Below are 27062 nucleotides of genomic sequence, written 5' to 3'. Positions count from 1 at the left end.
CTCCATTAATTTGTCTAACCTGTTTTTACTGTGACACACTATGCATGTTTACTCAGAAGTCCCATTGTGTCCAGTGGAGCTTACTCTAGGCAAGTGCATATAGGATTATGTAAAAGGAATGCTGAATTCCACATGTCAGTATTCTGCTGCTTGAAAAAATACTCTTTCGTCACTGTGTTTCAGCTCTGTATCACCACTTTCAGGTTAACAGGAGTTCAGTACTCTTGTTCTAAATTCAGAACTTAAAGCAAAGGGGCAGTTCTGTGTGGCATAAGACCCTCCTGATGTTTACTCTTTGCTCATGATGGTAAGCACAAAATTGGGGGGTGTCATCACATTGTGGCATTAAGTTGAAGCTAACATTCCTGAACGCTGTTATCCTGTAATTGTTATGTATTGAAGTTCTCACCCTTGCCAAAAGGAGTATTGTGTATGTAGTTTTCACTCAGGTCCACGTTAGTTACTTTAGGCGGGAAACCCTGGGTTGTTGTTGCTACAATGTTGACAGCCGGCTGCCTATAAAAGCAGGCCAGATGAGCTGTTTGCTGTTCAGTTCTGTTCTGGCCTGTGAATAAACAAGAGCTGTTTGAAGAATCGCTGTGTCATCTGATGTGTTCACCCACAACTTAACAGTAATAAAGGTATTGAAGGGTGACACCTTTTAGGCAATGGGGTGAATCTTGTGGAAACAGACTGCTGCTTCCCTTCTTTCCTTCAAAAAAGAAGCTCACATATCTGCAGCTGCTATTTGAGCATTTTCAAGCCAGCTGGTCTGCTTCTCAACTCTATTAATCAATGGGCATGTTTCCAGTGACATGGCGTGATGCGATCTGGATCCTCAACAGGATACTTTTCCTGATCCCTACAGCCTACAGATCATTGACTGTTCTGTGATGAGGGATGTAGGGCATCGCCAGAGTCAGTGAATTTCTTTTCTTTCTCAGGCATCTCAAACTTATTTAAGTATGAGGAGGAAGAACAGCAAGTAAGTGTCCTGGTGTACCCTTCCTGCTGAGAGCTGCATTTCCCACAAATTCCCTTGTTATTCAATTTAGCAGCCACAGACTCCCTTCTGCCAAGTTACCTCCTCCTCATGTATGCTATGCCTATCTGTTGATTAATTGAATTGCAGGGTGTCAGAACATGGTGCTTCCTTCCCCCAGGTGATTATTTGCCTGAGTTCATGATACACTAATGAATGCTGCTATACTGCCCACATATCCTAAGAGTCTGGCTTAAATAACAATGGAAAAGTGTTTGTGTAGATGGAAAATATTTTTTGCCTATGGAAGCAGCTGCCCATGAGCTCACTCTCTGGAAAGCATCCTGATAGCTTCTCATCTTATGGAGCCTCCCCCCACCCCTGTCCTCTTCTCCGCACAGTAGCATGTTTAGGAGCCAGGAGTTTAGAAAACTAACCATTCGAGTGCTTTCTTTGGCATCCTTGAATCTGCCTGTTGCAAAAGAGACATTTCAGGCAATCCTGTCCTTTCTAGGGAATGCACGACTGTTAGGAAATGTACTTTATTTCAGGACATTCTCTTTCCACAAAATAAGTATCCTTAGCTCCATAAATCCCCCTGGAACAGGAATTCTAGCTGGAAGAATTGGAAGAAAGATAGCCTTCTTGTACAAAGACCATCAGTTCTCCATAAAGCACTTAATGTACTCCATAAAGTATGTTAATCAGAGTAGACTCGCTGAAAGTAATGGACCTAAATTAGTCATGTTCATTAAGTTCAGTGTGTCTACTCTGAATAAGACTAACAGTGGACTCAGCCCTAAGTCTGTAAATAAAATGTGGTATTTCTTCATTTAAGTGGCTTTAATACATTTTAAAGATTATGGGGTAGAAACCTGATTTAAATGTGTACTCCATTGCTGTGGAAGGCAGCGAAAGATGCTCCAAGCATAGGAGCCAACTCCTAGGGGCTGAGATCCCTTTGCTCCCCCCTAAAATATTTGAGGGGGCTGCCCCTCCCCAAGTTGATAAGCATTGCCATTCAAATGGTGTGCAAGCGCTGTGTCTTGTGATTGATTATGCAGGACAAGACTTTCCTGGGCCACCCCAATTTTTGTTTCAAGCTGGCACCCTTGGCTACAAGTAAGACAATATGGCGTTCATAATAAAAAGTTGGTTGTTGAGGGTACAAATTCAAGAACAGCCATATCAACCCCATAACAGTCATGTGATAGAAGTTGTGCTGCAAGCACAACTTGAACACTCAGTAAACCTCATCAGCAGGCAGGGATTTGACCCTGGGTTTCCCACATCAGAACTAGCACACAGTAAAGGCACCCCAGCCTTTAAACTTCTTGGTAGCAGTAAATATATTATTTGTAATATCCTTATCAGGAGATGTTGCATGGCATACTTTGAATCTAGAATGGGGCAGTGGTTCCTTTGACCATTAGCTGTTCATTATTGCACTAGATATCTGATGGGAAGAAACAGGGCCTGCACCACTTGTAACTTGTTGAATGCAAGCTACCACCTGTGTGTTGTGGTCTTAAAGGTGCTTCACAAACACACCTGCTTCTACAGTCTCAAGCAGATGGAGGAAACAAGAAAGTTATGCTTGAGATAGATATTTTTATTATTGCAAGTTTTTAAAGCAGTTTTTAACATTATGTTTTAATGTTGTAACCTGCCCTGGGTCCTTAGGGTAAAGGGTGTGTAATTATTATTATTATCATCATCATTAATTGGATAACTATAGAATCACACTATTCTTCACCCTATTCTTTTTACATATGAATGGGAGGCGGCGGTTTGATTTAGATTAGTGTTCTATATTTTCCATCTTCTCATTCCAATGTAGCTTCAGCTGCTTATTTATTATCTTTGACTTTATTTTGACAGATAATATGTACCTCTTTGTTAATTTTTTCTTGGGACAGACATATGTTAATTTTACAGTTACTTCACTTGCTGTGTATCTAGCTGAGTTTTTATATTAATGTATTTTCATTCTGTAAAGTTTTATACTTCCCCCATTGTTTAACCTACAGTATAACACTTCTAGATTTTGCTTCTATACCACCACATACACTTTTATCTAACCAGAAGAAAAAGCAGAAACAGAATATCAGAAATGAGAAGAAACACTAGAGAAAACATTTGCTAATTTTTTGGAAAGTACAAACTATTTCCATACTTTTGGGCAACAGTTTGGGAATAAGATATTTTTCTCTATCCACAGTCACTTGCTGTTGTGTCCCCTTGGTTCATTACTGACTTTTATTTGTAAAGAAATGATTGTCCCAGCTAGGAATTCAGTTAAATTTTACTCTGGGTCAGCAAGGCAACAATTACAAAAAAATATGACCAGTTAGTGCATGGTTTCACAAGTCTTTTGTTTTTTCCAACCACACATAATTTAAAGCTTTTGGAAATTGAGCTTACCATCTCAGACTTCTTTAGGTAGGTGTTCCCAGGTCTGCATGCCAACGAGAAAGACTACCCACACAAGATGTTGCCACTGTAACATTTCCTGCTGGCTATATTTCCTTTCACACCAGAGTTACAGGTGTGGGGGGTGGATGTTTTTACTTCCATGACAGCTTTAGTGCAGCTCTAGAAACCATATGAAGCATATGCCTGCTTAGTTCAGCTGCAGTCTCACCCTCATGGGAGTATTTAAGGTGCTCTGAAATACTTAATACATTCTTTTTCTACCCAGTGTTCCAAAGTTACCAATTTTAGCCTGCCTGTTCTGGTCACACTTAATTGTAGTGAATGTTCAAAAACTTCCACCACATCCAATTCCACCACCATCATTCTGTTCTCTTTTTCCTCATTTCCATATCCTTTTGTCAAGTTTCAGTGTCCCCAAATATTTTCCCCCCAAAAGGAACCATGAATGGTGTAGAACTCATAAATTTATTGTAATATGTAGCTTAGCTGTTATTCGTCAGGAATAAAACAGAGCAAATGAAATAATTTTTATTCTTAAAGACGGACATAATTGCTTCATATCTCAGAATTGTTTTAACTATCCATTTATTGCAGTTGTTGTACTAACAGAACAAAAATGTAGTGAAAGGGAACACACATTGGTTTCTTATGAAGTCATGCAGTATTAGGGCACATTTGGTGACGATACTGGTTCTAAAGAGCACGTTGTCCTGAAGAGCATCTAAGTAGTGATGTTGCCTTTGAAAGCAAACAGTGAGTTATTTCCAATATGTAAAAGCATCAACTAACAGGCAAGATTCTATGCAGGTTGCACAGGCATTATGAAAGTGGTGAAATTGTTGAGCAAACCTGTAACAGCTCAGGCAGGAATGGGAACCAGCAACATAGGAATATATATATATATATATATATAGAGAGAGAGAGAGAGAGAGAGAGAGAGAGAGAGAGAGAGAGAGAAATATTTATTAAAGTTTTACAAAATATATTTTTTATTACCTATTGAGAAAAGTTTCAAAAGAAGGAGAAAGAGCAGCTTATTGTATTGGGCTCCAGCACCTCCAGCTACAAGAAATCATTGGCTGTGAGAGCTGCTGTGTATTCTTTTGACCCCCCCACCACACATTAAGGAAGTTCTGCAAGCTGGTACAAGTTACATGGTCTTCCATCATTTATCTGAGTTGGGCTACATATTAAGGGGTTGTCTGAAAATGCTAAAATACATCAAATTTGTGGGAACAAGTGCCAAATTGCCAGATAAAAAAACCAGTTCCTGGATTCTGAAGGATTTTTTTTTAAGTTTCCCTGAAGAATCAGCATTGAAATGTTGAAAGAAGTGGTATATCCACAAATATAAAATCAGTGAAATCAAGTTCATTTGACAAATTGCAGAAAATGCAGTTCTTCATGCCAGAAGGGAAAATGCAACAGGCACATGCAGTTCTCATCCATGACTTGGCACTTGGTGACATGAAGTGGTCTTTTTAATGTCAGAGTTACTGTCTGCCTCCAACCAGGGAAAGCAGCAATTTCAGTATTCCCATGCTCTGTCTTGCAGCTTTTGATCACTTAAACTATAACAGTGCAAAATACAGAACAAAGTATCATGCTTAAATTAATCCACGTCACACACTAGGTTGAGTTAAGAAAATGAATGTCCATTCAGTTGGAAGAAGGACAGTTAAGAGTTCACAGAAATTGCAAAAAGGCCACTGTTTCCTCAGGTGTGCTGCATGCTGGGAGGAGAAGAAAAAACAAATTAAGAATGGCTTTCAGAAATAATTTTCTCAGCAGAAAACACCTTTTCAGCCAAAAATGAAATAGCTGCTAGAGAGTATCTTGAACCCCGCTATCCAAAAGGACTAGACTAAGCATGTTTAAACAACCTGTATGATTTGTTACATGGACCTGTGGATTTGTGTTTTAAAACATGCTTCCATCCTAGATGAAAAGATGTGGCTGCTCCCTGTCTCACCATTTGCTTTTCTTGGGATTATTCTAGTATTAGTATGTTGACAGAGTATCACTTCACACTGTGTCACTAGGGTTACTGTGACACCTAGAATGCAAGCATCAACTCTTCTTCAATAAAGGTGCCCAGTTAGATGTGCCTTCCATCATTCTATATCATGGGTAGGCAAACTAAGGCCTGGGGGCCGGATGCGGCCCAATCGCCTTCTCAATCTGGCCCGCGGATGGTCCGGAATCAGCATATTTTTACATTAGTAGAATGTGTGCTTTTATTTAAAATGCATCTCTGGGTTATTTGTGGGGCATAGGAATTAGTTATTTCTTTCTTTTTCAAAATATAGTCCGGCCCCCCACAAGGTCTGAGGGACAGTGGACCAGCCCCCCCTGCCGAAAAAGTTTGCTTACCTATATGGTTCTATATGGTTGAAGAGGACAGATATTCTGGTTTGTTGGAGGACAAAAGAAAAGAGCCAGGAAAAGCCCATTTATGCAGGAGGACCTTCCCAGGGGAAAAAGAAGTGCTCCAGAATCCAGACTGATAGGATTCTAACTCACATTGGATTTTTACAATGATCAAATACACATGTTGAACACAGAAAAACAAACCCATCTGAATTATTTGGTTGTGTTAATTTACCCTAAAGTTGCAATTCTAAGCATGCTTGTGGGGAGAATGTTGAATGTGACTCACATGAAAGAAGGGAATATATTTCCAAGAAGTATTTTGAGTAAATGGTATGTTATGTATTTTTCAAATATTTAACAACTCTGTTGAGCCGCTTGACTTTCCTTCGGTTCCCATTACTTCTTATGAAATTAAATCATTTAGGATTGTAGGTCGCATTCCCAAAACTTTGCTGAGAAAAATTCATCTGCAGGAATGAATTTCAGTTTCCCAGACGGGAAAATGATTTTTAAAAAATATTTGAAAATTCAAAATATTGGGTTATATTTGGTTCGATTATAAGCAGATTACATTGACATAAACTATTCACCCCCAAAATGTGGTGTGCTTTTATTTTCTACATGTGTTACTGCATTAAGTTATAATAACATGCTAATTATTATCAATGATCCTTTCAAAGCTTCCCTATATTGTCCAGGCCTCCTGGAGGTTTTTTGCTTGAGATGTGCCCTATTCAGTATTTTGTGATGGCTTGCCGCTGCTCTGAGGGGGACGGAATTTACATTTGACTCTCACAGCTGCTGTTCCTGTTATTTTAGTCTTTGGAATTTATCATGATAGTTTGATGTTTTAAAACCCCACAAGTGTAGCTTTAGGAGCAAGCACAATTCATTTCTGAAATCTTAGTGTGTTCTTTTCCAAGGCAGGGCAAGAAAACACAAAAAAAGTATTTAATCATAACTGCATTCTCTCTCAAAAAACAAAAAGATGAAGCCACCTTCTGTGAGTGGATTTCCCAATTTTCTGATATTTTCTCCTTTCCTATCAGTACCACATGGACATAGCCAAGGAGAGCAGGGGGGCAGTTGTCGTGTCCCCCGAAGCCTGACCCCGGCAATGGGATTTTGGGGGGAATTTTACCTCAACAACTTTCTGTGTCCCCCCGCCAAAAAAATCCTGGTTACGCCCATGAACCAACCCCTTTCAGTAGGGTTCCCTACTATTCAGGAACAGACATAGTCATATCAGTAAGTGCAGAGATTAAAAGCTTAAGAAAAAGGAATGTTGTTACAAACTTTTAAAAAGCAGCCAGGAGATGGAATTCTGAAGACCAGGTGCCATAGCTGAGAAGGCTCAAGAGTTAGCATCTCAAAACAAGCAGTGATTACCATCCACAAAACAAGGTTTTGTGAAGCTGCCTAAGGTTTCCTAGTATGAATAACATGGGGTTGGACTTCTCAGCAGCTGTAGTGTCATTCCATCCATTGAGAGTTTGGGTTTTCTAAACGTTTCATTTGACAACAGCTGCCTCTGTGTGCATACTGCCCACTTGCAAATGCTGCTCATTCACATATACAGTTGTCAGTGTATTATGTTCCATAAGGAGCAATTGAGCTTGAAAGCACAAGGGAGTTATATAGAAATGTTTTAACTTGAGCTAGCAGGAAACTATAATAATTGTGAAGCTATGTAGTAAAAAAAAATCAGTTCCATTTCAGAGAATGGCACAATCTCAACAAACTGCATGGAGAAGACAACATGAAGATGTTATATTACCCAAGACCTTATAACAATGTTTTACAACATGGTTTTGCAGTACAAATGTCAAAGTCTGTAACTATTTAATAAATAATACCACACTCCCAAATTAAAAGTAGTGTTTTAAGCTGTGAGGTTCTCAATAAAATAGGCAAAATAACATATTGTAGGGCAGCGATGAGAAAACTTTTCCAGCCTATGGGCTGCATTTCACTCTGGGCAACCTTCCAGGGGCCACATGCCAGTCACAAGTGGTTCAGAAGTAAATGATGTTGGAGCAACTAGTGTACATTTTACCTTTGTACAGTAGTCTAGTGTCTACATACCATCACAGATCTCTCTCTATCCCTCAGCCAGGGAAGGAAGAGGCATTATCAGTATTCAAAGATACATTCCAGGCAGGCAGAAACATGCATGGAAGATACGAAACAGGGACAGTAAGTGACCTGAGGGGGAGTCCTGGGGGCCAGATAGAGATGCTTGGAGGGCCACATTCAGCTCTGGACTTGAGGTTTCCCACCCCTGATGTAATGGAATTGTTAGAACTTTGCGGCAAAGCTTGAAATGTGGAAATAACAAGCTTCAGTTTTAGATTATATTACATGGTTTCCTGCATGCCACTTTCCACTCGTAGAGGTTTTTCTTTGGACAAACACAAAGAGGAGGTGTGGGGAAAGGAGAGGAAACTACATGGAACATTTTCCTGGACAATTTGGGAAGGATTGGGCTTGGTGCTGCTTTTATAAGGCAGAAGCCACCAAGAGTCCTTGCCCCACTAGTTTCCTGTGTTTCTGCAAAGGCACTTTTCAGAATAATATTAGCTGCCTATGGTAATGGAAAACCAATAAATGAGTCAGGCTGGCCTAGGGCATCTAGTAGGTAACTTGAACATCCTTTCTTTCTAATACTTTTGCTCATTAAGCTTTTATTAGAATTCATCTTTTAATTTATTTTTGAAGATACCCTATTATGTTGAAACCGATTTTCCCGTACTTCTGTGCCTGTGAACCATTGTAAATGTAGCAAGTCCATGTGAAAGCAAAAAGAAAAAAAAAAAATTAAAAAAATTCATTGGGTTCCCATTCCAAACCATGAATGCAACTCCCCCATCTTCACAGTCCTCTAGCATCCTCCCCCAGCTGTGAGCCCTCCAGACATCTTGAACTATGCACACTTCAGTCTCAGCCACCGCAGCCAATGGTCATTGATGACAGGAGCTGTAGTCCAGAACACCAGCATGAGGGAGGTTCCCTTATGTACCAGGCAGTATGGTTGACGTTCAGAAAGGTAGGCATAGCCAGGGATTTGCATAGATAGAAGTGGAATTCTTTTCACTTTTCTTTGAATTGCATGCGCGCGCGCACACACACACACACACACACACATACACACACTAATATCAGGAACTAATTTTGAAATATATTTTAGATTGAAGGTGATTTGGCAGAGGATCCTGCCAAGTTCAGAGTTCCCCTGAACAAACAAAATTAGTGGCATGGCTTTTGAGTTCTATTTTGTATCACCAAGAACCAGTGAACACTAGTACAGTTTCACCAGAAACTCATGAATTAAGGTTTTATTCTTCTTCTAACAAAACTCCTTAGATGTTGTATGCATCACAAACTTGGGGGGGCGGTGAAGTTAAAAATGATGGCTCTGGCAAACACAAAGCATTTATTGTTTGTTCTCCTTTATAGAATATGTGCTACTCTAGAAACATCACTCAATAGTTTCTTGTTTCATCTTAAATATACCATTTGTTTTGAACCATACGGAAAACATAGGTGTAACATAACTATATTCTTCTCTTGATCATCATCCTGTTCACTTATTTCGTGCATGCAGACATCTCAACAATCCCCAAATATCTAAAGTGTCAAGATGAGTGGGTGGTCATAACCCACTAGCAGAGCAACTATAAGGTCCCTATCATTTCCACTTAAAAGGATCTTTGTCTCAGAGCATGGAGAGCCACTGCCATTCAGAAAAAACGGCACCAGGCTAGTGAGTCCCAGTGGTCTGACTTGCTACAAGGTAGCTTCATATGAATTCCTTAGCATTCACACAAAGGCAAAACTAATTTATGCTGCACTCTCCCCCCCCCCCAAGAGAGAGAGAGAGAGCAGCAACTTCAGTGACAATCTCTTAAGACCATGCTTTTTAATAGCTGGACCTTTATCCCCTCAGTGACAGGGGTCACTAGCAAGATTCACTAAGGCTCACTTTTTTCCTGACTAGGGTTATGGGGTTGGATCATTCTCAGCAGCTATAATTTTACCAAATAGCCGAATATAATGTTTCTTGGTATTTGTTGCTATCAGCAACAGAAATACTGGAAACACTCCATTCACAAAAATGTTCAAAATCAGTTTAGTTAAAAATAGTAAAACATACAATTTAAAATGCAGTCAATAATTATACATAATTCATGCAAAATCAAAGACTATGGGGAAAATATTATGGGCAGGATTCATCTAACACGCCTCACCAATGGAAGACTTGCACAAGGACTGCTTGTGCAGTGGGGCTTTCCCGCTCTGTTTCTTCTGCAACCTCCCTTTGCCCCCAAATTGGCTCAGGGCAGGTTAGGAGAATAGCCTGCAGGGGGAGGAGAGGGGAGCTGCAATGCATGCACAGATGGAACGTTCAGAAGTGCACAAAAGTTGAAGACCACCCAATAAGTTGTATCTAATGCTAGCCCTGGTCAGATTAGACCCATTGAAATTAATGGGCATGGCTAACCTTAGACCCTTTAAACTCAATGGGTCTATTCAGAGTAGGACTTAGTTGGATCTAATTTAATGACTATTTTGACCTGAATTACCCAAACAAGATGCAATCCTAATTTGTATTCCTATATTCAACTTCCTGGAAGACTCCCTAAGTACAAGGCAACCATGCTTTCTTTCCGCCTGCCCTTACTATGTTTCATTTATCCTTTGCAAGTTCTCACAGGTAGGCATAATTCTCTGTCATCTGTTTAAAGTGATGGTGACTCTTGGATATATCTTGCAAAAATAATAACATGCTTGCCGTTCATTTTTGAGCAAGAACCCACAAATGACTAACGCTTTCCCCATTAAATTGTGGCTTCTCCTGTTGAGTCACAAACTTAATAAATGTCTCTTCTAGCCCAGAACAGAAAACATGCAACCTCAGCATGATTACTTGCTATATTTTACACCAAGCAAGATCTGCAAACAATAAGATTGCTCTGAAATGATGCCAAGAATCAAATTGTGATGACAGGACTGAAAAACATTTTGGTTGTGAAAAGGGAAGCAGAATTCAATGTGGATTTGCTTTTGGGGGGTGGTGATAGGACATTGTTTAGGTGAAGTATGGAATTCCCATCATCACTATTAATTCACTTTTAAAATGAAGGTTTGAAATTGAATTAAGTTGAGAAATGATATTACAAGAGGAATGCGAGAGTAGATAAGCTTGTTTTCCCTTACAGTTCTTTTTTCTCTCAGTTCCCTCTGGGCCAGTCCAGACATAATTCAGACCACCTCTTGACCTGGCTGTGAGCTGTTCTATCCCTCTTCTTTCCCCTCTATCAATTCCCCTCAACTTTCTTTGTCAACATTAGCCAAGATGCGTGATTACATATATCCTGGCATAGGCCATAGTTTATGTTAGCAGGGTTTGTCACGAGCATGGTTAATATTAGCAATGCACAGCTCCAAACTACTGAAAAGCTTAGCCTGGTTAGCATTCATCAACATTAGTCTTGGTACAGATGTGCAAGCTTGATGCCAGTCCTAATTCCATGGTTAAATTCCTTGCATTTTGTATGCACTTTGTACTACAAACTTAGCATCTACGATATTTCTCTTTTCTTGTTAAATACCAGTCCTTGGAACAAATAACACTTAAGAAAATATACTGGTGCAGTGTGGTAGAAAATTTGGCCAATAGTAGTGTGCAATCCTGAACATGCTGAGATATCAGTGACTGAATAAGGGAAGAAGGTTCTCTGTGCCGAGTAGGATGAAAACTCTGCGGGCCTTTTCTTTATAATTATTCAGCTCTCATTTGTTTTTTAGTAAGATTATTCAAGTGGATAGCCAGGGGTTCCTTGATTTTTTGTTTATTGCAACCAAGTTTCCCTGTATCTTTATAAAGCACCTGATTTAACCTTCCTTCTTTAATTTCAGGGATTTATTTGTTGGATTTAATCTACATTGATTCAGCATATCCTGCTTCAGGCAGCATCATGGAGAACGAACAAAGATCCAATCAAATGAACAATATCCTCCGAATAATTGCTGATTTGCAAGTCTCCTGTAGCTATGGTTGGTAATTTTCCTCTTCACCAATATTTCTTTAATATAGTAAATTAGCACCAGATGTCTGCCTCATACAAAGAGGGGCCTTAAGGGATAATGTAGATCAGGAAGCTTTGTGCTACTGAACCACTTAGCTTCTGCCAAATTAGGAAATTAGATAAAGTGATTGTTGTTCTGGCCCAGCTTAAGTCTGCAGACATGAATATATACACCCCATCTTTACCTTTTTATTACAGTCAAACTTTACATAAATTGCATTACATTTTCGTTATGGCCAAATTCCACTTGAGAGGTTCAGTGCTTCCTATGAGCTTGTGGCCTACTCTGATTTCTAGAAAATCTTTGCTTTTTTTCCTGCCAGAATTTGTGGCATGGCTTTTGAATTCTCATAATAAATAATGTCATGTAGACTTGTTCTATAGCTGCAGTTTCCCTTGCAACCTGTCCTCAGTCTTTTCTAGCTGTGCCTCTTTGTGTTATAAACTCCCTCCATTTCCCTTATGAATATTATTTATATTCTATTATTTACAGTATTTATATACCATTTATTTCATCCATTCATGAGAGATCTGGAGGGGAGACTGAAAAAATGTGATTTTCTACCAATTGTCATTTTCTACTACATATTTCCATAAAAGCTATTGTGTTCATACCTAATGAGAGAAGATTTGATCTCAGTACAGTACTTACATTCTCTGCCCAATGAAATCAGATTTTTCTGAGGCTCCAGAGGGCATTAGACTTCTTTGAGGTGGCACCTCTAATGGAACTTGTAGGTAGGGCCAGTCTCGAATGCATCTCCAGTGGGAGGAGCCACTCAGATCTCCCAATGTAAGGAGCTGAACTGTTGAATCTTGTTACAGCAACTAGGAGCCCTGCCATAAGTAGTTTAGGCTTTGTCATGATCCACTTGATCCTGACTGGCTCAGGGCAGGAGTAGTGGTTGCTGTCAGATGAGGAAGAAGAAGAGGAGAGTGTGAAGGATGCATGAGCAGGGAACAGCCAAGAGGGAGGGTGGAGTCTCTTCCCCTTTGTGTTTAAAAGCCAGGAAATGCAAGGCAGTTCCCAACAATGGGTCAACCAGCCAGGAGGGGAGACTGAACAACTACAGACTTGTCCAACTTCCAAGAGACTGCAGTCTATTCCCACAATTAAAAAAACTGCCAGTGATCTACCCACTGGATTGACCAAAGTTGTTCAGATTTTTTTTGAAGGGGGATGGGAGTGGTCCCACGATCTACTGTGATCTACCACAGGCACCCCGTGATCTACCAGTAGATTACGATCTACCTGTTGGCCTTCCCTGACCTAGATGAACTGCCCTGAGACCTTCAGGTATAGAGCGGTATATAAATTCAATAAATAATAATAGAGGGGCTGACCTCTTTCCTGTTGCCAAGAACTTGGTGCCACCTCTGCGATTGGTAACAGACCCATGCCCCTTGGAGGAATGCACGCCTCCAAGAACACCATTCTCATAGGGAGAAAGAGTCTCATGAGCAAGCATGCCATATCTCGCCTTTAAAAGGTGGCAGGAGGGATATGACAGTTTGTCGAGATATCTTCACAGCTTCCATCAAGTTTTGGGTCCATGATGCTGTTCTCAAACTCTTGATCCATCCCTTTTGTGACAGAGATGGAGGAAGTTTCAGTCTCTCCCACATTGCAGATGATTGCCATGCTACTTTTTGATTCTGACAGGCTTCCCTCTCCACAGGACAGGCAGGGAACATAAGGAGTCCAGTGTGGAGAATCAGACTGCAGTGAACTTGGCAGGGAAGGGTTTGGCACCAAGTATAGAGTATATCTCTAGTCAGAAGAGGGTTGAGTTTTGTGCCACCTTGCACTCATCTTTCATTCTAAAGATGTCTAATGCTCTCTGGCAATTTTGGAGATGAGAAATTCATGGTGAGGAAATTTCCGTTTCACTAGCCTATCTATCTGTCCTTGGTGGGAAAGCTTGGTGTTATATTTCAGCATAGACAGTTCAAGGAAATAAAAGTTTGAAGCATGTGGTTGAAACTGCTTTTGTTCTTGACAGTTATGGGATTTATATGTGCTTTTTTTAAAAAATGCAGATCACCTTATAACGTTACCCCATGTGCAAAAATACTTAAAGTCTGTCCGGTACATTGAAGAGCTTCAAAAGTTTGTGGAAGACGACAACTACAAGTACGTAGCATCCTTTTCTTTGGCCCAGTTGAGTTCATGGAAAAGATGGCCTAGCCTCAGACTTGAATAAAAGGGTTTTTTAAAAGGTGCTCCTGGCAGGGATATACTTAGATTTTTGTTGTTGTTGTTTTAAAAAATGATATTTAAACAGTAATGATATTGTCAGGGGTTTGAGTGAAACCCCAGATGGAACTTGTCTATGAGATCTAACCTCATTTCCAAAATGAGACCGTTTTGTGAAAACTTAAAATAAAAACCAGATAGGCCTACTTGTTGTTTTATTGCATTACAGCCCCATGCACTTAAATTGAAGAATTCATGAATGAGGCCCACAGACTAAATTCAGAAGACCTCTTCTGAATTCTGTGCAATTATATCTTATTAGAAATTTAAGTAGAGTAGATGGTTCATCATATGGTGGATGTGCTCCTTCAGGAAAAGGCAGGATAAAATTGTAATCATCATCTTCTAAAATTCATAGTGCAAAGCAGAATAAAAATATAAGAATTGCCTTGTGACTGTTGCCTGATAGTTGGAGATGTGTGACAACAAACTTCACAAAGGTAGCAGTACCTCCATAATCCAGAAGGAAGGCATGACACCATCTGCAGTCACATGTTGGGATAAGCCAAGTTTTCTGACATATCATGGTTTATGTTGAACAAGTAGCATAGTAGGGCATGCTGCCTAATCAGGTGTGCTTTGCTCCTCTCCTAGAGAAAATAAGAGAAACAAATCAGGAAACAACAAATAAATGTAACTTCCTATGATGTCTAAATACACGATCCCAGGATTACTAGCCAGCCTAAACTATGGTTTACTGTTTATGAACCTGACTTGTTAGGAAGCAACAAACTAGGATCCCAGAGTCAGGTATCGCAGGAAGCCAAGCTTAATTGCAGTTCCCTTGTTTGTGGAAGTGATTAGGCCATGTGCTCCAGCAAATATTAGACATAATCTCACAAATTTTAGGGCACACCTTAGGGTTTCATCCTTTATTATTGCTTCTTCATGTAGTTCAGGATAACATCACCAATAGCCCCAAAGTCTGAAAATTAATTTCTTAATTTCTACTAAAAAAAAATGTTTGGGTTGAACACTAGAAACATATTCAGATCCCATGATATTGTGTGAATGGAAAAATTAATGGATTCAATCAAGAAAGAGCAGTATACTGCAGTTAAGCTGGCATAGCAGACAAATCTCTTGGTTGACATCTCTGCTAAATTTTGTTATTGTAATTTTTCAGTGTTGGTGTTGGGAGGGTGGCTCTGTAAATTCTCCTTATCACAAGTGCTGCTTCTGCTTATAGTAGGTTTTTACTTTCTGATGTGACTCATAAACTATTCTGACATACATAGCAATGAGCCAGATGAGCGCCCATTTCATCCCACAATCTCACCTCCTACCATATGCATCAGGCAGGCTGTTTGTTTGTTTTTAAGCAGTACACAAGCTTATTTTAAAAGCGGCGCACATTTAATTTTTAAAACTGAAAAATTATCTATGGATCACAGAAGAGTGGTATGTCAGTGACATCACAGGTACTAACCAATATGTACATTCTAAAGCCAGCATTTACCCATACAATCATGAGCCACTCTGAAAACTTGTAGAACTGGTGTTTCCAGAGCTCAGTCTTAGAGATAAAAATGCATTTGCCACTCCTGTGTCTTCCACCTCTCTTCTTCTGGAATCCACACCAGGACTGCACAAAATACCATGGAGTAGATTTCTGCTGGGAGAAACATGCTGCAGAATATCTCCCCATTTCATCATGTTGGACAGCAGCTAGAAAAATCAAATCAGTGCTGGCCTTTTTGCTGCTGAAAACCTTGTTTATCTTATCAACAGGTTTAGTTTTTGGATCAGATTGAACACAGGCATAGGAGTAATGATGTTTTTGTATCAGAATTCTGTTTAATGTATCATGCTGTCTTCCAAAAAGCTTTGTCTGCAAAATGTTTTCAATATAGCTTATCACTTCTATTTTTTAAAAAAAGATGGGGTGAAATTTTGTACAGCTTACTTGTGGCAGGATGTACGTGTATGAATGTGTGTATAAGCTCTTCTTGCCTCTAGGTTCCTAGGGAAAGGAGTTTGTGGTTTTACACTCTAAAAATATAGTCTGCAAACATTTACATGTTGAAATCAGTTTGAGTTTGACAGGTATTCATGACTAAATGGCACACAGTGTTAAGAATGAGAAGACTCTGGAATCCCCAGTGGGCTAATAAACTCCCTACAATACATTATTAACAGCCATTAGCAAATATAGAATTAATCTGCAAGCAAGAATAATGCACTACAACACTGGAAATTGTACACACACTGAGCTCACAGACACACACACTCTTATGTATTTACTATCATGGTATTAAAGAGATACATTTTGTTCTCCTCCTTACCTCCTCTTTAATATTTTCTTAGTTTAACTATTCTGTCTTATGCATTGTATCCAACACGTAGGCTGTGGGCTGCATTACCATTTACTCGGGCTTTAATGCACCCCCTCCGCTGGTATTTGAATCTGTGTAAACATGACATTAACCAGAATCTATATCTAGCTTGTCGTTTCTTGAGAAATACTGCTGTTTGATATGTTTTCCCTCAAACCAGTTTCCATCTGATTTGTTAACATAAGCCACACTTACTTCACAATTAAGCTGAGTTGTGTACATATGAGACTGCCATTGCACATGTTTAGATGATAGTGCATGGACAGATGGTGGCTTCACAAATAGGAGTTGGGAAGGTTGCAGGAATGGGGAAACAAAGCAAGTAATGCACAACAGATAAAGATATTCCTGCTCCATCTCTGGTTTGTGCAACAATGTGCCAATGCAACTTAAAATGCATTGGGGAAAACAGCCTCACTCCATTTTAAGCTGCTAATGTGTACCTAGGCACAGTTTCCCAAAGATTTGTTTTGTTTGCATTTCTTGGTTTTATAAATACTTTAAATGCATAAATGATAAATAAAAGGTTTATATCTTAACATTATAAATAAAACAAGCTTTAAAAAAAACAGCCTCAAAAAGTATGAGTACTTGAACACACGCTTCTGGTAATACCTTCCATTCAATCTCCATTGAAATAAATGGGAGCTCTGTTTGCAAGAATATGTGCTCTTTCCAGCTCCCAGACATACTAGTGGGGTCTACATGCGAGAGATTTTTTGTTACCTTTCTGTTTTCCTGTGGTGTTTGTTTGAAGGCATAGGGAGCATTCTCCATAACACTAGTGAAAAGTGAGTAATTGCAATTGGTGTGTGTGTGTGTGTGTGTGTGTGTGTGCCTGTGTTGTGGTTCATAGATGGGATGCCAGAAATTTAACCACATTGCCTAATTTAGTTCTTGGACAGCGATTCACATTCATGCGATGATGTTAAGATTATATATACAGTAGGTTTCCATTAGCTTGAATATTATGTGTGGGACAGAACAAAACAAAGGGTTCCTCTAAATATTTAGGGGCATGACATAATACTTGGAAGTGGGACAAAACATGAGTAATTTAAAAATGTTTTTTTCTTAAACAGCTTCTAATCTCCACAGAGGCCTTTCTAGCAACAGTGAGCAGTATTTACATACATTTTGGTACAGGCCAACCTTTGCTCTTCCATCTGATCTGAATGTCCATTTTCTAAGTAGCTGTGCTGTTTTTAGCTACAAATGTATTACAGCACACCTTAGAAAGACTGAATAGCAGGAATCAAAATAAAGAGGAAAGGGGGGGGCGGAATCAGAGTTTGACAAAGTTCTCAGAATGAGGCTGAACCCTCTAGACATTTCTTTGGAGGAATACAGACCCTACATGACCATGTTTGTTGGCTCAGCAATGCAGGTTTTTCTCTGCAGGTGGTCTTGGAATGGCATCCAGACTGTGTCCTGCGCTGGGTTTCTTTTCTGTCTCTGTACTGATTCTGAAGGTATGAATTTCTTTAAATATTCATCAGAATCTCTTCCTCTTGGATAACTCAATCCACATACTATTTGAATTTCTCCTCATTTCTGGTGCTGTGCCAAAAGGATGCATAAGCCCTGTAGAGATAGCAAGCACGCTCAGGCCTTATAAGGGGAAAAAGGCCTCTCGACATTCTGTCTTTTCATGCCTTTTTTATTGAAACAGGAGCATTCGTTAGACTCAGGAGGGGCTACTTCTTATCCTTGGCAGAATGTAAGATTCATCCTTGTATTATATTACTCCGTTACAGGAAATATACTGGAAACTTCCTCCAAGCCTGTCTCTTCTGGCTGAAATCTCTGCAGAGAAAAAGAAAGAAATGCTTTCTTTGTTCCATTTAGTGGGCCTTTCTATTCCACGCATCTCTTTTGTAGAAGAAAATTGTATTGACCAGCCAAGTTGCATAGATGTATTAATACTTTTTTTAAAAAATCTGCAGTCTAGCATTTCCACCTATATGTGGAGGGTTCTGGAGCATAGACAAAGCCAAGGTGCTCATGGGCTCCTTTCTTCCAACTGCCTGGGGGGTCTATTTCCACAGCTACTTTGTAGTTATATAATGTGAGATGAAGGCAACCCTTTGCAGGGCTGAACATTTGTGCAAATGGGGCTTTGGTTTCCCCTTGCGCTATACATTGCGCAGGCCTATTTTAGGCATATTTCTGAGATGATTTTAAAGGAAAGGTCTGTGGTTTATCATTATTTTTAGGGTCTGTTCTCTGTCTAGTCTCCCCTGCTATACCAAGCACCCCACTCAGATGCTAAATGTAGCTCAAACACCCTGCCCGGAAAGCTTCAGTTTCTCTATTTCCACCTTGACTATCCACTGAACAGCTGCAGAACAAATTACCAGCTAGTGCCTGTGTAAGCAATACAGCTCTTGAAATTGTGTTGACCTTGGAACATTCATTTCTTTCCATTTCTTCAGTCCTCAGCCTCCCAATTGGATTCCTCTTTTCTTTAGGTTTCAAATGCAACCAAGCCTCTCTGCCTCTAATTGACAACTTCAAGTTGGCAAGGCCCAGGGAACCATCTCCTTCATGACTGGTTTCCCAGCAATGTGAATTTATTTCAGCTTCCCACAGAGCACATTTGAGCTTATCTAAGCGACAGATCCTAGCATCTTGTAGGAGCTGTAGCAAACAGCATCTCTGCTCTTTGCCATCAATAGTTTTTGTCCAATGTGGAAAAAATAGCTTTTGAGAAGGCAAAGCATCTGCTTGGATGCAGAAGGTACCAGGTTCAATTTCCAACATCTCCAGCTGTGACTGGGAGAGACTCCCTGTTTGAAGCCCTAGGAAGCCACTGTCTATCAGTGCAGACCAGGGGCAGTCAACCTTTTTATACCTACCACCCACTAATGGTGAAATTTTCCTTACCACCCACCAGTGCTCGATGGAAGGAGGATTCAGCTTATGCCATAGAACCCCCTACCGCCCACCTAGAATCCTGAAATGCCCACTAGTGGGCAGTAGGGACCAGGTTGACAACCCCTTGTGTAGGCAATGTTGAGCTAGATAGGCCAATGGTCTGACTCCACATAATGCAGTTTCCTCTGTACTTTTTTGCTTTTGGTCCTGTAGACACTGAAAGTGGGACAGCAAAGGCAACACTCCTATCTCTTGGAGAAGCTAGACTGTAGTCAGTCTCCTAGCCCAGGTTTACTGTATAGTTGTGGGATGCAGCAAGCACCTCCTCTCTTGGGGAATAGTGCTCCTATGGTTCATCTGTACAGAGGGCTCTCTTGCACAGACTTCAAATCCAGAGGCCTGGGAAGAAATTGTGGGAGAAGTCAAAATTATGTGGCAAAGGAATGCTTTTCACTAACAGAATTCCTCAGGTGATTCAGCGTGCACCATCTCACATTCATTCATTCAATTTATTACAGTCAATAGGCTGGAAATAAAATAAAAACATAAAGCATACCAGAATCTAATAGCAAAACAGATTCAGAACTGTGACATAATAACAGTTATATAGAACTATTATAATCTCTGGTTAGTCTTAGTCCAGATTCAGGTGCTGTGTTGTTCGTATGTTTTCACAGCTACTGACAAAACTTTAGCCACTATCAATGATAATCTCGGGATTTTATCTTCCATCAGATATTAAAAATAAAGTTGAGCTGATCTTCCTGGTAATTTGGTGAGCAAAGGGTTGAAAAACATAAAGATTTACTCTAAAGATTCTACTTCCTGATTATTACATGGGCATAACCTTGAGTAAAGAGGGGTGCAAGTGTATCTGTCTCAAAGCATTTGAGATGAGAAAACATGAAATCTGGGCAGAGTAGAAGCTCTGTAGTACATAACTACAACAGATTTGTGAAGTACCGTATTTTTCGCCCCATAGGACGCACCTAGGTTTTTGGGGGGGAAATAAAGAAAAAATTATTCCCCCCCCCCCAGGCGCTTGTGGGGCCGGCAGCAGGGAGAAGCGCTCTTCTCCCCGCCGCCAGCCTTCAGACCACATCAGGAGACAGCGGGATGGCGGCAGGGAGAAGCACGCGTCTCTCCACCGTCAGCCTCCAAACCACATCAGGAGACAGCGGAATGGCGGCATTCGCCCCATAGGGCAAAAGCCTGCATTCGCCCCATAGGACGCACAAACATTTCCCCTTCATTTTTGGAGGGGGAAAAGTGCGTCCTATAGGGCCAAAAATACGGTAAATAATCAATGAAGCAGCTATGACTTAATTAATTGTATACCACCATGATAGTGGTGTTGAATAGTGGCAATTTACAAACAAACAAACTAATTGTTCCTGGGAAGCACCAGCCAGCCTCTATTTCCAGCCATTATTGTTGTGTAAAGAGCAAACTTTGTAAACAACTGAACTGTTCCCCTTCAAATAGCAAATTTACACTTAGCTATATTTAGAGTTCCATTAGTCACAGCAGTCTAGGACTTTTAGCTCTTACACTCAAAAGACATGTGAAACTATTACCCTTTAGTTTGTTTAATTGGTCACAGATGCGGGATGGCTAAGAATTAGCTACTGCATAAGACAAGAAGAGTAATTAGAACCTTTCACTCTTCCACCTTCTCATCAATTTACTTCTTCCTACTTTGCTTGCTCTCTGAGGTTGTATAGTTGTTTCAGAATAGCCATGGGAGCAAAGGACTTGTTTGTTTAGTTAATGGCTACGGGTTGTTCTTCTCAGAGTAGATCCATTGAAATTAAAAGGCATGACTAACATGAATACATTACTTTAGATGAGTCTACTCTGAATAGGACTAGCCTTGGATCCAGCGCTTTCTCTTTTTTTCTTCTCTCCTTCATTGCAGGAAGTAGAGAACTGAAGTCTTCTGCAGGGTTTCATACAGATCAGGGGAGAAGGCAGAGTAGAAATAGGATAATGAACTACCCTTGTCTGTACCTTACCATAAAGACTAGAGAGACTGTTGGTTAGAAGGTACTTCTGCTCTGAATGCATTAGCCTGTTAAAAGGGGGTTAATTTCCTGCCAACAAACACTCTACTTCAAGACACAAAGAAGGGAAGGGATGTTCAAACTATTTCTTTACATTATATTTTATATCATTAAGCTCTTGAAACAAGGCCTTCTTGGTTGTTCCATAGCCTGCAGAGATCTGTCTTGTGACAACTAGAAGGAATGCCTTTTCTATTGTGGCATGCAGCCTGTGGATTGATTGCTCCTGAGAGATAAATTAAGTACCTACTGCTTTTTTGTTTTTGGTGCCTGCTAAAAAGTTATTTATTCTTCCAGGGCTTTGCTGACCACTTGTACCAGCATATTTAGTTCATCCTAACTTGGTTGCTATTGTGTTCATTGTTTTTGTTGTATTTTTAATGTTTTATTATGAACCTGGTTGATTTATTTTTTAAGGGAGGTGATATGAAAGTATTTAAAATAAGTAAATATCAAGGGGGAAAGAGCAACCTGAAAAGAAAGTTGATACCATGTGGGGCGGGGAATCTTCTTATATGCAAGTACAGCAGCTAGCGTAGTGATTGCTGCTAAGTGGAAGTCACAAACTCTACCCTTAAGGGAGGAATGGATTTGTAAACTAAATGAATATTTAACTCTGGCAAAACTAACAGCTATTATAAGAAACCAATCGAATCAAAATTTTAAAAGGAGTGGGAATGTTTTGATGAATATATGGTAAAATACTACTCAAAAAAGATGTGCTAATATGCCTAGATTAAAATGTAAAGTATCTGAGGGAAGATAAATTTGTAAGGAAAGATAATAAGAATATGCAGAAGATTGGAGAAGATTGTAAAATGCAAAGATAAATGTAATCTCAGAATGTAGAGGAAATCGAGTGGGGGCGGAGGGAAGCTGGGGGAGGGACAAAAGAATATTAGCTTTGATTGATGGATATATGGGAGGATGGAGAGGATGTGGTGATGGCTTTGGTTTATTTGTATTGTGATGTAATATGGAAAAAACAATAAAATATTGTATTGGAGAAAAAAGAAAAAAAGAAAAGAAAGTTGTTGTTGTTGTAAACATTAGCTGACATACTGCTCGCAACTGATTCATTTCTTTTCTTAATCAAATAGGCTTCATGTTTACCACTACCTTTTCTTACATTCTTTGAAGTTGAGAGTCACCTGAGAAATGAGCAATTCCCTTCAAAATTTCATAAAAATGTTGCATGGTGTGCTGTGGTCCCAGATGCAGTTAAAGTGTCTTCAGGTCTCTTTGAATCAGTGTAACTGATATTAGAGCAGGCTTCCTCAGCCTCGGCCCTCCAGATGTTTTGAGACTACAATTCCCATCATCTGTGACCACTGGTCCTGCTAGCTAGGGATCATGGGAGTTGTAGGCCAAAAACATCTGGAGGGCCGAGGTTGAGGAAGCCTGCATTAAAGCTACTGAATATGGTCAGAAATTTTGGTATGAATTTCAGTCTGGTGAAATTGTCAAAATAATTTCCTGTAAGGTTTGCACTATTTACATTAGGCTTCGGAGAACAGCTTTTGCAGCTTGCAGAAATTAACATGTTTTGCTAAAGATAGAGTCTTCCCCTATTTTGTGATACAGTTTCATATTATCAGTTTTGGTTTAAACAGGTGCTTGCATTGTAGGTGGATAGAGCTATGCAATAAATATGGTGCCTTCTTTGTTTTGAATTGTCAGTAGTAATTTAATGAGATGCTCAGTGTATTTTCTTTGCATTTCTAAATTCATAAACTGTGAATAAAAATAAAGAGTGTTAAGGGGAAATAAATCAGTGAACATGATCTTGAACCTACAAACAGATTTTTATAAAACTCCCCCTTACTCTTTGCTTGCCTGGAATGATTAGAGATACATCTCAGCCAAATGCTTAACAAATTGTAAGTGGTTGAACTTTAAGCACAATTGATAGACGTATTCTGTGCCAGAGGGTAGCGTGCCATGCTTCCTCACCAGGGCACCCGTCTGGGAACTGAATTCTGCTTCCTCAGATCTGAAAGTTCAAGTAAGAGTAGTGCCAAATCAAACATCAAATGGTTTCTCCAAAGTTTTTTCTTGCTTTTTCCCCCTTTTCCTTTTTCCTTTTAACAAAACCACCTGCAGAGGTACTAACTGAACTCTGTTCTCCATTTAAGTTCCATAGAGTGGAGTTGCCAATATTTAGAGACACCAGGCAGATATCCAGGCCAGTAATGAGTGGCAAAACCCACTCCCGCCCTTAGGAAACAAGATATACATGTTTGTGATAATAATAATTTATTCGCCCATAAAATCTCTTGAATAATCAGGTCATGGACCAAGACTCTGAGAATAATTTTGTAGGCTTGAAAGCAGAATGAAATACTGATGGAACAAATTTTCAGGATTTGGACCAGGATATGATTACAGTAGGTTACAAACTCAGTTGTTGACATTTAAAAAAGGAAGCAAGAAGTATCATCACAGTTTAAGAACACTATCCAACTTGTCAAAAGCACTCAGTGGGTGTGGAGAAGAACCATTGAAGAGGGTGGCATGGGTTGTGGTTTAGGAAGAGTCCCAGGGGACTGTTAGAGAGGTTTGGAGGACTGCATTTGTCCCCTGGGTCTCAGGTTCCTTATCCCTGCTACAGTTTTTTTATTCAACCAATACGCATGTGTAGCAGATGTCAGAGAGCAGGGCTGTAGGATACTCTGTTAAGTAATGGAAAGAAAGAGGAGAGACTGGCTGGACAAAATGACTGGTGGAGTGTGAGGGAAGAAAAGGAGGAAATGGGAAGGAAGGAGGCAAAATGAATGGACTGAGGGAGAGAAAGAGAAGCAAATTCCAGAGAAGGGTTAGATATCAATAGAAAACAACCACAACTGATGAGTCCAAACTCAACCTCCATCATTTTATGACTGGTGGGTGGGCCACAGTAATTCTGAACTAACTTTGGATACATTGCTAAACCATATTTTGAACTCATGCCAAGATCCAGCTAACATACATTCAAACAATCTGGAGTTTCTTTCACTGTCTCCTCCTTTCTCTCTCTTTAGAATAATTGATTGGTTTCATAGTAAAATAGCACTGAGCTACTCCAACAAAATCTGTGGAGTATCACATGCATCAGTCTCATGTAAGAAAAAAAATGAGTGAGAACACTGTCAAATAATTGAATACAGTGGTACCTCTGGATGCGAACGGGATCTGTTCCGGAGCCCCGTTCGCATCTTGAAGTGAACGCAACCCGTGTCTGCGCGGTCACAATTTGCCGCTTCTGCACATGCGCATGACGTCATTTTGAGCGTCTGCACGTGCACGAGCGGCAAAACCCGGAAGTAACACGGTCTGTTACTTCCAGGTTGCTGCGGAGCACAACCTGAAAATGCTCAACCCAAAGCTACTTCAACCCGAGGTATGATTGTAATTAAATACATCACTAGGGATTCAACTATCTGTGACATAGGCTCTCTCTAGTAAGCATGAGTGACCAGAGGTCTTACATTAATGTCACTTTGGATGCAGTGCTAAACCATAGTTTAAACTGGTGTTGAACAAGCCAAGATTCAGCTGACAGACATTCATTCAAACTGCAGTTTGTCTCACCAAGTTCTGGTTTGCTGTCTCACCACCTCCTCTGTGACTATCCAATACCCGCCATGAATCCTTTTGCATTGTTGGAGGACTGTCAAGGCGTTACAATGCCACCAGTTCTTTTAATGCTGGCTAACTGCAAAAACAGGATGGAAAATGCTGATACTCTCCACCTCTGCTTGACACGCCCTTGAGCAAAAAGCCCAAACATATCTGAAGCTTCTATCCCTTCCTTCTTTCACTCCCAAGCCATGCAAGGAAAAATAACAGTGATGCAGCAGCAGATAGGGGAAGTAGAATCAGCAAGTAACTTCAGAAACAACAGCAGCAGCAACAACATTAAATTAATTAAAGTTTTCTTCAGGAAATGCTTCTCCAGCTCTGCACTCCAAACTACTTTTGACACGAAAACTGAAATGAGCACAAATGCAGGGCAGCCTTATACTACACTGTTGCCATGACTTTCACTTTGGCCAATATGCAAGTAATTGTGTGAAGTGAATCCAAGATGAAGGAAAAAATGCCTCATGTGTAAGTTTTTTAAATCTTAGATTACACCCTGAAACTGCACAATTGTCCAAGATCAGCCAAGAATCTGTTCCAACAGGAGGCCTGAAATAAACTCATAAAACCTTTTCATAAAGAAAACAGTCATCCAGACTGGATAAATAAACATCTGGAATAGTATGGAAAAGGCCAGCCTCCAAAGCTATATGAGGTTAAAAGAGGATCTGCACAATAATGAATTGACAATCACTAGAACCCTTGTATAGCCACCATAGTGGATGAAGGTCTATTTCCAGGGACAGGATGCTATGAAAGCTGTTAGATTATTTATGCGTGTTTTGGGCAATTCCCCAAAGATGAGCATTTAATTACATCAAGTTTAAAAACTTAACATTGTGGGGGAAAACCTCCCCTCTAAAAATTCCTTTAACCACATCAGAGGCGGTGTGTTGTGGGCTGTATTTATTGTAACTTCCTCAGCATTGCTTGCTTTTTACAAGAAGCATGTTGTCATTTTTCAGATGCTGAAATCCAACAAATGGGAATTTAAAAATATGTCTTTTGAGCTTTTCCTTCCATGAAAATGAGGGATTCATTGACAATAATAACTTTATAAATAACAAATCTATACATTTTAAAGCCTAAGATAAGAGTCAGTGCAAGACTATCCACTGCATTTGTGTCTTTAATCTGAATGTCTTAACTTTTTATAAAACTGAAACTTGGGTAATAGATTTGCTCTGTGCTCAAGTAGTTATTGTGGGACCAGTTCTTCACAAAGTTCTCATGCATAAACCATTGGTTTGAATGAGAGCCACACAAGAACTCTCTTTTACATCTTTCATTTTAATGGGGCTTGAGCAGGACAACCTCCTAAGATTGTGTCATATATTTTTCACATTGAATTTTTAACCAATGGCAGATTTTGGTGGCCCTAATTTCCCAAACACACTGCTTTTCTTGATGCTAGATGCATCCTTCCCACCCACTGAGAATGTTCACCAGGGGTCGGCAAACTAAGGTCTGCGGGCCGGATCAGGCCCACCTGGGTTGTAAATCCGGCCTGCGCCGTGAAGATGGAACCCGCCGTGAAGCCAAGACTCCCGGCGATGCAGCTCTGCCACTCAATCACCGCGCCTTGTTTACCTCAGTGTGGCGTGGGATCGTCTCTGCCAATCAAACGCTGCGCCTAGTTTACCTCAGCGGCATTTGATTGACAGAGACGTCCCCGCACCGCACTTAGGTAAAGCAGATGCGGTGTCTGATTGGCAGAGCCGCTGCCACTCAGCCTCTTCCTCCCGTCGCAAGGAGGCAAGACAGCGCCCACTGCCTGCTCTGGCTCCTCCCCAGCTCTAGAAGTCCGCTTTCCCTTTCCCGCCTGCTTCCACCTGCGCCAGGAGATGCCACATCTTGGCGTGTAGCCAAACCCTGCCCTGTCGTTGGATGCATGGACACTAAGAGCCCTAAAGACCCACTTACTCGCAAGTAAGCCACAATCATTTCAAGGCTGTTTGTTCAGCGCCTGAAGAACTGCTGAGAATGAAATGTGCTATGGATCGTGCCCCTGGGAAGGTAAGCACAATG

The 27062-nt window shown here is 40.3% G+C and overlaps 1 protein-coding gene across 10 annotated transcripts in view; it reads left to right on the top strand.

Moving 5' to 3' along the window:
• The window catches only part of RALGPS1 (Ral GEF with PH domain and SH3 binding motif 1), a 216473-nt gene that overhangs the window by 145345 nt on the left and 44066 nt on the right, over positions 1–27062 (top strand). For all 10 annotated transcript variants that reach the window (XR_008328655.1, XM_053374839.1, XM_053374837.1 and 7 more), the window contains exons 10-11: positions 11711–11848; positions 13921–14014. Coding sequence is in view for 9 of the 10 variants with exons in the window: in XM_053374839.1 (XP_053230814.1) it covers positions 11711–11848; positions 13921–14014 (232 nt within the window). In the remaining variant the exon portion in view is untranslated. The remainder of the gene's footprint in view (positions 1–11710; positions 11849–13920; positions 14015–27062) is intronic.

The sequence above is a fragment of the Podarcis raffonei genome, chromosome Z (genome assembly GCF_027172205.1).
Source record: "Podarcis raffonei isolate rPodRaf1 chromosome Z, rPodRaf1.pri, whole genome shotgun sequence".
NCBI classification, from domain to species: Eukaryota; Metazoa; Chordata; class Lepidosauria; order Squamata; family Lacertidae; genus Podarcis; species Podarcis raffonei.
The sequence above is the reverse complement of the archived record's forward strand: the minus strand, read 5'-3'. Positions and strand labels throughout refer to the sequence as shown.